The sequence below is a fragment of the Dysidea avara genome, chromosome 3, assembly GCF_963678975.1.
Source record: "Dysidea avara chromosome 3, odDysAvar1.4, whole genome shotgun sequence".
NCBI lineage: Eukaryota > Metazoa > Porifera > Demospongiae > Dictyoceratida > Dysideidae > Dysidea > Dysidea avara.
The window spans coordinates 31460-48512 of record NC_089274.1 but is presented as its reverse complement, the minus strand read 5'-3'; the positions used below and the strand labels follow the sequence as shown (position 1 = coordinate 48512).

The 17053-nt window shown below is 41.8% G+C and overlaps 1 protein-coding gene across 1 annotated transcript in view; it reads left to right on the top strand.

The window, feature by feature from the left end:
* Positions 1 to 16999, top strand: part of LOC136248628 (2-amino-3-carboxymuconate-6-semialdehyde decarboxylase-like) — a 17189-nt gene extending 190 nt beyond the window's left edge. Inside the window, exons 2-10 of the mRNA XM_066040386.1 lie at positions 12 to 153; positions 15778 to 15827; positions 15876 to 15986; positions 16035 to 16160; positions 16211 to 16400; positions 16447 to 16537; positions 16589 to 16670; positions 16713 to 16811; positions 16857 to 16999. Coding sequence (XP_065896458.1) covers positions 12 to 153; positions 15778 to 15827; positions 15876 to 15986; positions 16035 to 16160; positions 16211 to 16400; positions 16447 to 16537; positions 16589 to 16670; positions 16713 to 16811; positions 16857 to 16952 — 987 coding nt within the window. The 3' untranslated portion in view covers positions 16953 to 16999. The remainder of the gene's footprint in view (positions 1 to 11; positions 154 to 15777; positions 15828 to 15875; positions 15987 to 16034; positions 16161 to 16210; positions 16401 to 16446; positions 16538 to 16588; positions 16671 to 16712; positions 16812 to 16856) is intronic.
* The last annotated feature ends 54 nt before the right edge of the window (positions 17000 to 17053 follow it).

Here is a 17053-nt window from a genome sequence, read left to right as displayed (position 1 = left end):
GAATAACTTAGCGCTACGGGTACGGAGGCTGGATACAACTTCAACATCACTGCAAGGGTAAAGCGAAGATGATGAGAGATGGGCAGTTGTTTAGAGAGATCGATGAGAATTGCTGGTCGCCTGAAGCCAGAATTAAGGAGATGGATGAAACAGGTACAGGCTAGCTGGCATACCATATAGAATAGCATTTAAGTTGTCATGGCTGGCCTAGTCGGCCAGGCCTAGTATAGTAGTTGGCAAGTGAACTGTATCTATAACTGTTCTGTCTCAACCTGGAAATCACTACATACATATGGCCAAACTTTTCTGATGTTAGGCCAGTGGAAAATATTGCTAAAACTGACTGGTATTCGTTGGATATGTGATATGGGCATGAGGGATCTGCCTGATACATCCGAGGGCTGTGGGCATGCATATCAGGCATATCCCAAGTGCCCATGTTACAGCTAATATGTAATGTTTCTGTTTCAGGCTAATAGCCTGCACCAGGTGAGGACTGATACATGAGTACAACCACTAGATTCGTTAATGCTTGAAAGATTCGATTATGGCTAGGCAGCATGCAATAAGACTAATTCCAACATCTACTATAGGAATTAGCTTATTTATATATATATATATATATATATATATATACAGAGTGGTTATCTGGTATTATCTGTAATGTGGGTGTACACGTGGTCTGTATTCGAAAATGTGCCGGAACATTTGTGAATGCGTTATAACTCATTCTCATCTTAAACTACTTGTAGAATGGTAAGGATACTGAAATGCCTCCTATTTGTGATAATAGTCACATGAGCATTAAGCATTTCCCATAATTGATTTTAGTCTGAGCTTTTAAACAGGGTGGTACCACTATACCTCAAGGCTATGCTTGCTTTGTTGAAAGTGGCTTGCTCTTTTGAAGTACAACCACTTTCCTGGGATACATCTCAAGTGTACATTTAGTTATCCCCGTGTAGTCTCGTGCACCCAGACCGCATTCTTATTGTGTGGGGGTGGAGAAAAAAGGGTCTGGACTCTGGTGGTTCTCCAATAGAACTTTTGTGCAGCTGGATCTACAACTTTTGGGGGTTGTTGGTTAGTGATGATGAATAGAAAAGGCCTGTTAGTGAAGCAACAATGAGAAAGCTGTGCAATTCTACATCCAAGGGCACAACCTCAGTATTTCCATTGTTGCTTCGTTAATAGGCCTTTGCTATTCGTCACTGCTAACCAAATGTTCCCCAAAAGTTGTAGATCCGGCTGCACAAAAATTCTATTGGGAGATTCGATCCACCAGACCCTTTTTTCTTTGCCCCCACACAAAAAAAGCTATCTGAACACGAGACTAGGGAAGAGGCATTCATGGCAAATGTATCCTCTTTGATCTGAGGTGTGAAAGTGTTACATATCTTATGTTCCCATTGCAGTTGGTTGATTTACACAGCTGCGGGGAAGAGAATGTTCACTATTAATGCTAATGAGTAATTTAGGCAAACACTATTTTCAGGTGTTGACTTACCTAGTTCTGTTGGTATATGATCATGTGCTAGTATAGGGGATTCCAGAATTTACAAGAAGTAACCCTATATGCAAAAACATTTTTCCACTTGAAAAGACCCATTGAAAATTTTCTGTGAACTTTTCAAAAATGGTTGTTGGCACCTGGTTTTTAGAAGTAACATAACACAATATCAATTTGTTTCTTCAGTTTAAAAGAATTAGTTCCATAGATACCAGTAGAAACGCATTCTCAGTAGTCCTTGGTTTAGGCTAGGCCGTTGTTTAAATTGCCTTACATTAAATAACCCACTCACTGCCACAACCACCATATGGCGCAATTGATTATAAACACTTGTAGCATCACTTTCTAAGCATTCTGTAGCTTCTGCCTTACGTTTTAGTAGCCCCTGTGCTTACCTGTATCAGTCATGCCCTTATGGGAGCAGGGATAACTGGTCCCTCACACACAATTGTGGGAAAGATGACATCATCACACACTTTTTAATGGTCGATAATAAACATTGTAGACATTTTTTCAAAGTGATATTGGCACTACTAAAGGAGATGGATTATGTAGGTTAGAGTGGCCTTTCTATGCGTCGAATCAGTAGCCTTGTGTATATGCGTGCTTGCTGAAATGCCTGAAAACTAGACTTGGGAGATAATCGCTCCAACTGTCGATGTTTATTGTGTTATTATAAACAGTACTAGACTGCCTAATAAAGAACTGCCTAATAAAGAACTACCGTTGTTCAGTTTCTGTCTAGTCAGCCAAACCACATTATCACAACTAGTCAGTGTATGCAGAACTTTACACCAGATTATGAAACTTGCTGGACACTTATTTGCACTGGTTGCCATTTGCTTTCCAAACTTCTCTTTGCCTAATGGATGTCTTCAGTATATCCCATTGCCATTTTTGGCTTTCAGTGGGGTTTGCCCCACGATAAGAAAAGGTTCCCATTATCTTTTATTGATACCCTAGCTTTTCTAACTAGTCCAACAGCTCACACTAATCCTTTGCTAGCACCTGATGGTCTGTAGCAGGTAGCTAATCTTAGTTTGTAAGGGGAGGGTGGGGGTAGCTGCTAGTAGAGTATCAAGACCTCACTTTAGGGCTAGCATTAACCCTCTCACCATCACAATGGCAGATCAAACTAATAACTTATGCGCTGAGTATAATTCCGACTTCACTACAGCTTGTTTGTGCATTTAATAATGCAGTGCGCTTGCGCTGAATTCCTCATGCGCACAGGTTCCCGGTTACTGGGATAGTTGGATCCCTCACAGATTATTGTGTGAGAGTTACATAATAGTGGAAAATGTCATGAAAGAAAACTTGTTTGTTAGTTCCTTGAATTGTGAATCATGTCTATCATTAATAAAGAAGACACTGAGACAGTTTCAAGCTACTTTTGAAATGGCATGGTGGCCATGTGCATTGGGCGTGACATTGGAAAATTTGAAGCTTCGTGAGTTAACACAAGTAGTATTATACTCTCGGGTTTGATAGAGATAGGATCATGTCTACAGCTGATTTTACCGTTTTAAATTTTATTGTTTAATAATAATCTTGCAGTTTACACTGTGTATGCAAAAACACCTTAATCAAGTTCCTTAGTCCATAGGAAGCATTTTGATATATAGTTACAGTGAATATCCGTACAGGTGGGCTAATACAGCCCCATTTTCAGTCCACAATGTGCTTTGCTGAAAACCCAACAGTTAGAGGGTTACCTGTCTCGGTCTCTAGTAGAGTTGTACCTACTTGTAGATCTTGTTCTGTTTGCCAGCCTGATTATGCTAGAGGCATTCTACAACCACCATTTGCCTGGTTGTTATTCTACAACCACCATGTTGCTGCATGTACTCTTTGAATTCTTGCAAATGCTTGTTGTGTGCATATTGCTATCTTCTTAAACCATATTGAGGATTTGAGGCATTAAGTGTCCATAGTGACACTTGTTACAGATAGGTGCATAATTAGTCTATGAAAAATTCTATTTAGGGGCTCTTATATTTTCTAGTATTGTTTACCGTATAGCCTAAATATTTCGAGGGCCAAATATTTCGAGGTTGAGCAAACATTCCCAAAATGTATTACACTATATGGAGGTCTAAATATTTTGAGGCTAAAATTTTTGCGGATAACTCTCAAAATCGTGAAATCAGTGAAATTTTCCCCCTCAAAATATTTAGGCTATACGGTATTATGATGACAAATTTTTGATGAATATCAAATTGTGTTGATCAGGTAAACCAAGAGTCAAGAGTACATAATAAAAATAGTGTCTAACTGTACTGATTCCATCAAAATCGCTGTGAATCTTAGCAGTTTAACACATTCAATGTGTAAACTCTACCTCCAGTGGTTTTACGTGAGAGAGATGATGACACGTGGAGTGGATTAGGGTACACGTGGAGAGGACTAGGGTACACGTGGAGAGGATTAGGGTACACGTGGAGAGGACTAGGGTACACGTGGAGAGGACTAGGGTACACGTGGAGAGGACTAGGGTACACGTGGAGAGGACTAGGGTACAGGTGGAGAGGACTAGGGTACACGTGGAGAGGACTAGGGTACACGTGGAGAGGACTAGGGTACACGTGGAGAGGACTAGGGTACACGTGGAGAGGACTAGGGTACATGTGGAGAGGATTAGGGTACATGTGGAGAGGACTAGGGTACATGTGGAGAGGACTAGGGTACATGTGGAGAGGACTAGGGTACATGTGGAGAGGACTAGGGTACATGTGGAGAGGACTAGGGTACATGTGGAGAGGACTAGGGTACACGTGGAGAGGACTAGGGTACATGTGGAGAGGACTAGGGTACATGTGGAGAGGACTAGGGTACATGTGGAGAGGACTAGGGTACATGTGGAGAGGACTAGGGTACATGTGGAGAGGACTAGGGTACATGTGGAGAGGATTAGGGTACATGTGGAGAGGATTAGGGTACATGTGGAGAGGATTAGGGTACATGTGGAGAGGACTAGGGTACATGTGGAGAGGACTAGGGTACATGTGGAGAGGACTAGGGTACATGTGGAGAGGACTAGGGTACATGTGGAGAGGACTAGGGTACACGTGGAGAGGACTAGGGTACACGTGGAGAGGACTAGGGTACATGTGGAGAGGATTAGGGTACATGTGGAGAGGACTAGGGTACACGTGGAGAGGACTAGGGTACATGTGGAGAGGATTAGGGTACATGTGGAGAGGACTAGGGTACATGTGGAGAGGACTAGGGTACACGTGGAGAGGACTAGGGTACATGTGGAGAGTAGGGGTGTGCGATATCAGGATTTTGATTTTGATACGATATCGATAGATAATTAGTAAAATATTGTGATATCGATTCGATTTCTATAATTAATTAAATAGTGTGGGTGGATCAATTGGGTGGGCGGTTGATATGTGCTTTAAATGCAATAGATGCACTAAAACCATAATATGTAGTACTACTAACAAGCCTAGGAAACCAATAGATAAGCTTTTAAAACTAAATTGCACATAACTGACCTTTATTTCTAGCACAATTGCACAATCACAGACCAAAATACTATAACTTTATCTAAATTTTCTCGATATATTGATTAATCAATTAAATACCGAGATCAGCATTTGCAATATCGAATTCGATACGATAATAATACCAGAAAATTATTGTGATATCGATAAATTTTTGATATATCGCACACCTCTAGTGGAGAGGACTAGGGTACAAGTGGAGAGGACTAGGAGAGGACTAGGAGAGGACTAGGAGAGGACTAGGGTGGAGGGGACTAAGGTACACGTGGAGAGACCGCGAAGTAAGAACGTCAAGACAGCCATGAAAAAGAGCATCTGTGCAACCCACTCATAAAAGTAAACGCACTCAGTCGTCTGCAGAAGACACTACGGATGGCTCTACTCAAGGTCTAACCGGTTCTACTGGGAGGAAGAAGACCACTGTAGCGGACCATAATACAGAGAAAGATGGGCCGAATATTAACTCAACAAAGAAAAGCTCTGAATAAGACCAAGAAGACTAGTGTTGTCGATCACGTGAGTAGCATGCACAATGTGATGCTGTCTATGCTTACCATGATGGGAGTATGCAACCAATTGCTCCTTTCAAGCGAAGACCTGAAAACCTTTCAAGAAGATTTGTGATACTGTATGAAGAATGTGCTACCATCTCAGCAGATATCTTCAGTTCCAATTAAAATGGCATCGCGCTACTGCAGCTATTTTCTGGTTGATTGGAACTGTGAATTGTCAATGATAGAGCTGCATCCTTCAAACTAGTTGATGTTGTATCGATCCCAGTTTCAACAAAGTATTTATTGCGAAAAGAGAGATCGAAGATCTTCCTTATAATGTACTGTAGTTGTGTACAGTATATGGCGAGTTGCTCCGCAAGTGTTCCCAAGTTTTAAGGGTCAATACATCACTTTGCCAGCTGATAAATCTTTTATCAAGTGCACCAACATCATCTATTTTGTATAAAATTTATCCACATCATTACACTTTATACAAAAAAAAAAAAACATTACTGTCTTTTAATAGACCACTATGCCATGAATTTCTTAAAGTAAACGAATCCCTGTTTGCTACTTGGATCACAATGGCTCAACAGCCCTCTTTCAAATATCTTGTTACCAGCTTCAAGGTAGCGCTAATGTTGCTTTGACAATTTTAGAGTCAGATTCATCTGGTAGGGGATCCTGAGTAATGTATATGTAGTTGTACTACTCAGACAAAACTTCTTGCTATATAGCAGTATGCAACTAAACTGGAAAGATATTCTGCAAACTCACTTGCATAATTTTTTATTACTGGTGCCACATTAAATTTTGTCCAGGAGTCGCACAAAACATATCGACTCATGCAACTTGGGAACCGTTTGGGCACTACCAGCATTTCTCCTGGAGCACTCATGTAGTATACCAATCGAAGATATAGTCTTCCAATTCCCTTTGTCGTTGCAGAAACTTTTTATTTCTCTACTTTGTGATGAATAGAGTGTACGATAATGGAGAAGTTGCAGCTGCTAATGAGAAAGATGATGATGTAAAAGCACAGGTTGAAGGAAACATGACAATGTAGAAAGGTTATAGAGAAGATTTATAGTTAGACTAGTAGCCAACAGGCAGAGAATGACTGCATTTTTGCTGATCTGGAGGAGAAGAGAGTAAAACTTGAATATGTTAAAATGCAGAAAGGTAGACAACAAAAAGACAGCAAAAGACGTGAGGATGGAGAATTTTCAGTTTAAAATGATATATGGTCAGCAGCCTACTGCAGCAATGTTGGTGGTCATCAAGTGCAAGCAGTGAAGGTGACTGTTACAGCAATACTGACAGCAAATAATGCAAGCCAGTGTAGTCAAACTTTGATCAAGTGAGCTGTAACATGTGCTCAACATTACTAATTGACTCTCTCGCGCATGCGTGCAGTGTGCAATATAATTAGAATACAAGTACAGAATGTGTCAGCATGATATAACTACTAGTGGTGCATGCACAGGTGTGAGTCAACCAGTTCAGTCCATACAACATCTCCCTTTCTTAAGAATAACGTTTCGGGGGTCTCATTGTAGTTCCAGTTTGTAAACGAGTCCGGATCGGAGATCTTGGCACTGTCTGATGTTCTGTAGCATTAGCTGCTCCCTCACTTATGGGTTCCTCTGGAAGAGGTGTGTCAATCTCAAGGTCTACATCTCTGTAGTATTGTGAAGGACCTCCTATCCTGGGTGCTAGGTGATAACGGTTTCTGCGAACTAATCCTGAGGAAGTCCGAACTGTATAGGATCTAGGCATGAGAGACTTTGAAACTATTGTCCCTGGTACTTGCTGTCTCCCGGTTCGCACCCAAACTGGAGTATTGGTGCTAAGCATTGGAAGGGATCTAGTTCTGTGCCTGCGGTTGAATTGTATTTGCTGTTTGAACTTGTAGGCTTCATATGTTTTCTTAAAATGTTTTAAGTGAGACCAGTGGGGAGTCAGCCGAGGGGAAAGTTGAGGTAAGTCTGTGGCAATTTTCCGTCCAAACAATAACTCTGCAGGGCTGAGAGGATACCATGGAAGTGGGGTGGCTTGATAGCTGAGTAATGCCATATGCAGATCTGAAGATCCTTTCAGTAACCCTTTAACCGTCCTCACTGCTCTCTCCACCAACCCGTTGCTTTGTGGGTATCTTGGGCTACTTGTAACATGATGGAAGCCATATTGCGAGGAAAACTGTTTAAAGGTACTGCAGTTAAACTGTGGTCCATTGTCAGTTACTAGTGTTGACGGGATACCATGTCATCTAAAAATTGATCTGAGGGCATTCACTATAGTGGTTGAAGTAGTGCCATGTAGCTGAATGACTTCTGGGTATCTTGAGTAGTAGTCAATTACCAGGTGTTGGGTGCCATCCAGTTCAAATAGATCTGCAGCTACTCTCTCCCAAGGTCTTTGTGGTAGTGGCAAAATGATCAGTGGCTCTCGGGGAGGAATGTATGTCTTCTGACAGTGGGGGCAGCTCTTTACATAAGCTTCAACAGCTTTAGACACCCCAGGCCACCATACAGATGACATTGATTGAAGGAGGCACCGGTTTATCCCTTGATGACCGTGGTGGATTTTTTCTAGAGTCTCAGTACGAAGTTTGACAGGTACAACAATGCGACTCCCATACAGCAACAACCCATTGTATAGGTTCAACTCACCACGAAATGGCCAAAAAGGTTTGAGGTCCTTTTGAAGTGAAGAGTGCTTAGGCCACCCTGATTGACAATAGGATATGACTGTTTTCGTGACTGGATCCTCAGATTGCTCTTGACGGTAGACTTGTAAACGTTTCTCACTAGCTGGTAAATAGGAGGTAACACTTTGTATGAAATATTCAATATCCTCCTGCTGTCTGGGCATCCGGAGAGGTATGTTGTGGTACCCTGGAAAGTAGATCAGCAGTATGAAGGTATTTACCAGCAACATGAACAATATTGTAATCAAACCTCATTAGACGGAGTCGAAATCAAAGTACTCTTGGAGGAAGATTCTCTATGTGCTTGTAAGTCAGCAGTGGTACAAGGGGTTTATGGTCCGTTTCTAAGAGGATCTGATTGCCAATAATGTAGCTACTAAACTTCTCACAAGCCCAGGTGATAGCCAACGCCTCTTTTTCTATTTGGGCGTATCTACGTTCAGTGCTGGTCATAGAACGGGAAGCGTATACAACTGGATGCCAGGATGTGCCCTTAGCCTGAAGGAGTACTGCACCAAGACCAAAAGATGAAGCATCTGCGGATATTTTAGTTTGTGCTTTAGGGTCATACATGGTCAATATGTGAGGTGTTATGAGTTCTGTTTTCAGTTGATTAAAGGCTATATCTTGGTCTGGACCCCAAAACCAAGCTTGGTTGGTGCTGAGCAGTGTACGTAATGGAGCAGAGAGTTCGGCTGTGTTTGGAGAAAACTTTCCAAGCTGGTTGATTACCCCCATGAACCTACGTAGTTTGGTAATATTAGTAGGGGGAGGCATCTCTTTAATGGCAGAAAGCTTCTCAGGGTCAGCAGAGATACCAGATTGGTTGATAATGTGGCCAAGGAAGGTAATTTCATGTTTCCCAAATTCACACTTGGCTCTGTTCAGAGTTATTCCAGCAGTACGAATTCTAAGCAGCACAGCTCGTAGTCGAGTGTCATGTTCGGTTCTGTCACTGCCAAACACTAATATGTCGTCTAAATGACAAAGGACACCCGGCAGACCTTCTAAAATGTGGCTCATTTGTTTCTGAAAAAACTCCGGGGCGCTAGATATCCCAAACGGGAGTTTATTGAAGCAATAACGCCCGAAAGGTGTAATAAAGGTGGTAAGGTGTCTGCAGTTCTTAGCTAAAGGCACTTGCCAAAAGCCACTGTTGGCGTCTAATTTAGAAAACACTTTCCCTCCTTGAAGTTGAGCCAAGGTGTCTTCCACATGTGGCATGAGATGTACCTCTCTAAGCACGTTCTGGTTTAATGGTTTTAGATCAACACAGATACGAACCCCTCCAGATTTTTTCTTGACTACTACCATGCCTGCCCACCAATTTGTTGGTTGGTCAACTTTACTTATAACTCCTGTGACCTCCATCTGCTTAAGCTCTTGTTCTACCGTATGTCTAAGGGGAATCGGTATCCAGCGGGCTGAGAACAGTGCATATGGCATAGCATCTGGTTTGATTTTTATTTCATATTCATCTTTCATTGTTCCAAGCCCTTGAAACAGTTCTGGGAACTGGGAAGGAATGCAGCTGGTAGTGTCACCAGCAGCATCAACCTTTGTAAGGATATTTAAAGCCAAAATAGCTGGGAGACCTAACAAATTCTGGTTCAGTGTTTTTACAACATACATGTGATGTTTTATTGTGTTGTTTTTGTACCTTAGCTGTACCGTAATTCTGCCCAACACATCCAGAGGCTGTCGACTTGGTCCACAAAGTACCTTTGTTGGCTTGTGAAGTCTGGGCTGACCAATGGCATCATAGACTTCCTTTGAAATTGCAGTGACCTCTGCTCCTGTATCAACCTTGAACACCACTTCATTATTGTTCACCATTGCTCGGATGTACCAGGCTGTAACTGATTGTTCACACTCGTCATTTATGGCATCAAGGTAGCAAGGGGATGTCTCTGTTTGGCCATCGTCATCAGGATCAGGAATGTCTTCGGATACCATAGCCACTGTTTTAGAAAAGCACATTTTGCCAAAATGTCCACGTCGGTTGCATTTAAAGCATGTTACATCTTTAGCAGGGCAGTGGTCCCTAGGGTGACTTTTACCACATCTGGAGCACAGTGATGCTTTTGTCTTGGTGCGGGCCGGGTTACCCATAGGTTTCTGTTTAACATACTCCAGAGTACATCCTTCTTTAGAAAGGGCCGTTGCTCTTTAACTGTCTCTCTTTGGCGAACGAGTTTCTTTGCCTTCTCTAGGGTTAATGATTCATCCATCTGGAGTCGTTCAGACAAACTACTATCACGGATGCAGACTACTATCTGGTCTCTGATCATCTCTTCTTTTAGGGTGCCGTACTCGCAGTGTTCTATAAAATTATAGAGACTAGTGATGTATTGTTCAATGGATTCCCCCTCAGCTTGCACTCTGGTGTTGAAACAAGCACGCTCAAATATCACGTTTTTCCGCACCTTAAAATGGCCATCAAATTTCTCCAGCACCTCGGCGTATTTCTTGCAATTGTCACCAGAAATATTTGTGGAAGTAAGGACATCATCTGCATCATCTCCCAAACAATACAGAAGCGTACTAACTTATCTTTCTTCGTCTTCTTTACACAATCCAGACACTACTCGAAACTGTTCAAAGCGTTGACACCACTTGGGCCATTCATCTGGAGAACTGAAGTTAAATGGTGGCAGAGACTGGAGAGATACGTTGTACGTAGAGTTCGAGGCAGTAATTTCACTGATTTCAGAAAGGCACTTCTGACACCATGTAACATGTGCTCAACATTACTAATTGACTCTCTCGCGCATGCGTGCAGTGTGCAATATAATTAGAATACAAGTACAGAATGTGTCAGCATGATATAACTACTAGTGGTGCATGCACAGGTGTGAGTCAACCAGCTCAGTCCATACAACATGAGCTGATTCACACACACGCACACGCACACACATGCACAGGTTGTATGAAACACACTCAGTAAACCAGCACCGGGATACCTGTGCACCACTCAGGCGCTTGAGCCTTGTGTAGGCAAATCCTCCTGGGGCAGGACTAGTAACCCACAGGAGGACTGTCCAGGTCTCATGAAGAGCGGTCACGGAACCCAAAGTTCCACAACGACCTCAACACCACTAAGCGAGACAAGGGCAGTTGGACATTTACTTCCCCAGATACCCATTGATGTTACAGCTGGGTGGGCTGTTTCCCCAGTTGACACTAGGCCACTAGTTTGAAGGGATAGTAGTCGGACTAGCGTCTGGGAGAAATGTTGAGAGGTTCTGCGATCAATGTGTTTACCAGTATTGCCTGCACCTAGCTAGTCAAGAGATGGATTGTAATTTCTCTTAACAGTAGGGGTGGGCGGTATACCGGTATTTAGTTGTTGTGAAATATATTTTTAAAACCGATTAACTAAATGTTTAACATTTATAAATACCGCATACCGATATACCTGGAATACCGGAAATAACTGGTTCTCGAACGGTATACGTATTATTCCAGCTGGTGCTAGTTGCTTGTACGGTATGGCAGAACTTGTTAATATAACTGGAACGAAGAGTGTAGCATGGGATTATTTCGATTTAGAGAAAGGTGCTGATGGGAGAGTGGTTGACGATGGAAGTGCCGTTTGTCGTCTTTGTCGTAAACGCGTGTTGGCTATACATGGAAACACCTCGAATTTGTTTTCACATTTAAAGAATAATCACTCAACAGTGTACAAAGAGGCTATGGATGCAGTGAAAGCTAAGGAGGACTCCACTGAACGACGAGCAAGATGCGTTCCACCGGTTAATCAACCTACTTATCAAGAAGCGATGGTCCGCTCACAGCCATACGATCGGAAGGGAAAGAAATAGAAGGAACTAAGCGATTCTATTACTTATTTCATAGCCAAAGACTGCTTACCTATTAATACCGTCGAAGGTGCTGGCTTTAGAAAAATGGTTAAAACTTTTGATTCACACTACGACATTCCAAGTCGCAATCATATTTCAAGAATAGCTTTACCAAGCCTCCATGCCACCGTGAAGCAGCAAGTTAAGCAAGAAATTAGCTTGATAAGCCATTTTTCATCAACTACAGATATGTGGTCAAGTTTGGAGATGGTACCTTATATCAGCTACACCATACACTACATCAATGATGAATGGCAGCTGTGTAATAAGTGCTTACAGACCCAATATTTACCTGAGGATCACACAGGAGCTAATTTGGCAGAAGCAATGAAAGCAGCATTGGAGACCTGGAGCTTGGATGTTGTTAACCAAATTTGCCTTACAACAGACAATGGTAGCAACATCATTTCTGCTGCGAAGATCTTGGACTGGCTAAGGCTTCCCTGTTTTGGCCACAACTTACACCTTGCTGTCACTAAAGCTGTGCAAGATGACAGTTGATGCAGTCGGGCACTTGGTGTGTGTAGGAAAATTGTCAGTTCTTTTTCAATGAGCTGGAAGAGGAAAAGGGAACTGACAAAAGCTCAGATTACCATGGATGTCAAGCAGCATTCCTTAGTTGCAGTAAGTAAGGCTTCAATGTTTGTACAAACATGTTTGTACAAATTAAAAAATGAAATATTTCTTTTACCTGTAGGACTGCCCTACCAGGTGGGGTTCAATGTCAAAAATGGTATCAAGAATTTTGGAACAGAAGGAGCCTATCAGATTAGTGCTGAGCAGTGACCGCATTACTAGCCATCTGGTACCTACTTGACAGGACCTTGATGTTCTGGAATCAATTGATAGTGCAGTCTCACTACTGTCTGGCTTGACAGACATCTTATCAGGGGAGCAGTATGTACAGTGTCAGCTGTCATCCCAATGCTGTATTTGTTGGAAACTGACTTGCTGAAGGAAGGTGCTGAAGATACAGCGTTAACTAGGGATATCAAGCATCGTATTGTTGATGACATCAAAGGCCGCTATAGCAGATTAAATGACACCGTGAATGAAATTCTTCAAGTAGCTACATTCTTAGATCCTCGCTTCAAGGTAAAATACTTTGAACATGTGCAAGAAGTTGAGTTGATGTCCATTAAGCAGAAAGTGACTGATGATGCTTTAGAAGTTTGCCACGAACTACAAGAAGTACAGCAGAATAGTTCTAGAGCAGAATCATCTAGAACACAAGAAGTTGCACACTCTTCTCTCCAGCCATCAGCCCCAAAGAAGAAACGTAACCTTGGAACTTTGTTCAAGGACTTTGAGTCTAGGATTAGAGAACAAGAACAAGAGCACGCTTCCCCTGTCAATCAAGAGGGGCAGCATAGACAGATTGTGATGAAGGAAATAGATTGATATCTGTCAGGACACAGGCTAGATTTTGAAGAGGATCCACTGATGTGGTGGAAAAGGCAGCAGTTTAACTTTCCAGTACTTGCAAAGCTTGCACAAAAGTATTTGTGTGTTTGTGCCACCAGTTCGGCATCAGAGAGGCTGTTTAGCACAGCAGGAAATGTTGTCTCACCGTTCAGAGCTACTATGAAACCTGACAAGGTTGATATGCTAGTCTTTTTTATCAAAAACTTGTAAGTTAATGATCTATAAAAGTATTAGCTTTTTGTTGTACAACTTTTTGATGACGAAAGACTGGCTTATCAACCTTATAGAACTCATCAAGACAAATAATATTGTTAATTGTGATTGTATACAGTTTACAGTATGACATTATAATTGTGAATAATTAAAACTTGTTCAACTGCATTCCAAATCCTAAAAAGAAAAAGAAACACAGTTAAGCATTAATTGTGGGTAATAGTCAGTATCTGGCTTGTACATATTTAGTAGGTATTTAGTAATACCGCAATATTTATAATCAAAATACCAAATACCGTGGTATGATATTGATCAATACCGCCAAAAGTTCATAATATATATACTAAGGAGAGTATCCTACTCTCATATACCCCTGTAGAAAGGCGTATCGTGAAGTTATGACGTAACACTTCTGAGTTTGCCCGTTTTTCTTTGTATAATTAATGATGTCATTAGTTGAACATGGTATCGATTGAGCGCGTGCCTAACAACGTCGCTAGCAACCAAATCATCTCCAGCTCTAAGCGTTTCACCGAACTACAATTGTTCCCTCATGGCTTAAGACCGCTTAGTAGGTGTTTCTTGCTTGGCCATTCGTGAATACGGCTATTCTGAGCGTCGCGAGTGTGAAATGGTGCTAACGATACTTTCACTTTTACGGCTGCTCGTACGTCACAAACCACAACATCTTGTCGTTACGTCATAACTTCACGATACGCCCTTCTACAGGGGTATATGAGAGTAGGATACTCTCCTTAGTATATATATTATGAACTCTTGATACCGCCCACCCCTACTTCACTTTTATTCTCAACATTCTTCATCCAGCATCTTCAATTAATGTAATCTATTACAGTTTAAATGTAGAAGAGTGATGATCCATGCATGCATGTGTTATGGAATAGAATGGAGCTTTGAGGTCCAACCTTTTGAAGGGGAGGAGTATTGTGGACTCGTGCGTGTAGTGTATATTCAGGGTTGCATTAATAAGAGTATTGCGGCCAGATTGTCCAGTCCTTGTGCTGTGACAGGGTGCCCCAGTCTGTTACGGTGTGGCTGGAATAATGCTTAACGAACTTTCATATGAATGTTTGAAATTTGTTCATGCCCTACCATCTGTACTCCTTTTGGGTCAGTGAATTATCTCTCCGACTGGTGCATGTATCAAAGTGTTTATCATCTGACTTCACTGAGTTAAGAGAAGTATTAACTGCTGCTGTTTGTTGTCTATTACGTGGTGTGTAGAACAAAACTTGCTGGAATTCTTTGCATAGTGAACTGCAGGTAAAGACCTGAGCCATTCAGCTTACTCATCATATGTGACCGGATTTCACATAACAAGGCTTCCACACACACAAAATCAAACTTACGTTTTTACCAGAAATGGATTGCTGGCCTAATACACTATCATATTCCACACTGTACTTCATTCAGGACTGGTAAGTCTGGTTTCTGTGGCAGCTTTCTTCCGACTCTGTCAAAGCCACGAGTGGGAGATTGGTGCCATTGAATGGCCATGGCTTTGTGATAATCATGTGTAGTGAGCTGGGACTTCACATAGAGCTCGCCAATAGTGTTCTCAGTCAATTTGGAGTGATTTGAGGGCCATGGACAGCCATGGAGAGCCCAAACTTGGCCTCTGGATTCCAATCGTCTTCTTGCTTCATTTTATACCCCTATTTTAAGCCCACCCTCCCACCCTATTACTACCACCTGTGATATTATTACCCGCTCGAGAAAAGTTGCCCAAAACAGGGCTAATTTTGGGTATCAGAAATGTATACACTCACTCAGTGATAGCTAGTAAATAGATGCGTACTTGGTGCAAATTGTGTTTGCACAGCTGTAGGCACTGGGAAGTTATTACACAATGATTACTTAAAATTGCCATATCTCTTAACGAAGCTTTGTGCGTCGAAGCTGGGTTTTGTCAAATTCAGTCACATATGAGTGTTAGAGCTAGTGCTTTGTAATAGCGAGGTAGTAAGTTTTCAGTTGTATGTATGTACATGTACTGGCATAGTCTGTCATCATTTTGGTGTGTTTGTAGGTGTTAGTGTGCAAGTGTTGTCAACAGTTCCTATCATGTTTAGCTATTGGGTAAGTGGCTATTGTCTCTTGTACTAGTAACCATGGTAACATTACTAGGCTAAGCCAGAGGACACTCTTGATTTGTGTCAAATAGTTAATGATGATATTTCCAATACTGTCAAGAAATACCCAACCAGATTTGTTGGTTTGGGCACACTGCCAATGCAGGTGAGCTCATCCTAGTGGTAAGCGAGTGTCATATGCCTTGTTTGTTAGGCCCCTGAACTAGCTGTTCAAGAATTGAAAAGATGTGTCAAAGAACTTGGCCTTCCTGGTGTAGAGATTGGCTCTCACATCAATGACTGGAACCTTGATGCTCCAGAGTTACAGTGTGTCTTTGCAGTAGGTGTATGTTATTGTGGTTGGTGAAGATGATTGTAGCACACTTTCAGGCTGCTGAAGAGGTTGGAGCTTGTATCTTTGTCCATCCTTGGGATATGCAGCGTGATGGAAGAATGTCAAAGTTTTGGTTGCCATGGCTGGTGGGCATGCCAAGTGAAACAGCTGTGGCTATTTGCTCAATGGAATTTGGTGGAGTATTTGAGCGGTTTCCAAAGTTACGTGTGTGCTTTGCACATGGAGGTCAGTTACATGGTATTTTGTGGAACTATTTTAATTGTCATCATAGGAGGGGCTTTTCCTTATTTGGTGGGTAGAGTGGAACATGGCTATAATGTGCGACCTGATTTGTGTGCAACAGAGAACCCATTTAATCCTAGGTGAGCTAACAAAGTATTTTTATTTCTGTGTTCATTGGTACTTGATTACAGGAGATATGTTGGTCAGTTTTACTGTGACTCCCTTGTTCACGATGAAGCTGCTTTGAAGTACCTGGTGTCCACAATTGGCGAGGTTTGTGACATCACATCAACACAGTGGTCATTGTTGTTGTAGGATATGATCATACTAGGCAGTGACTATCCATTTCCTCTTGGGGAACATCATCCTGGGAAGCTAATAGAATCCATCACAGACTGGACGGATGTTTTAAAGGTACTGTGCTATAATTAATACTTTATGTGTATGTTACCACTTTAGAATAAACTGAGGGCTGATAATGCCTTATTGTTCCTTGGATTGGATAAAGAATCGTTTGTAACTGATGATGAAAAAGAATTGGATGACAAACAATAATACATACGCTTTACAATCTATAACCATTAAAAACAGCCCTATTATCACCTAAGGTATAGCTTGCGCAACCTGTTGCCATAGTGACAACATAGCGGAAAGGC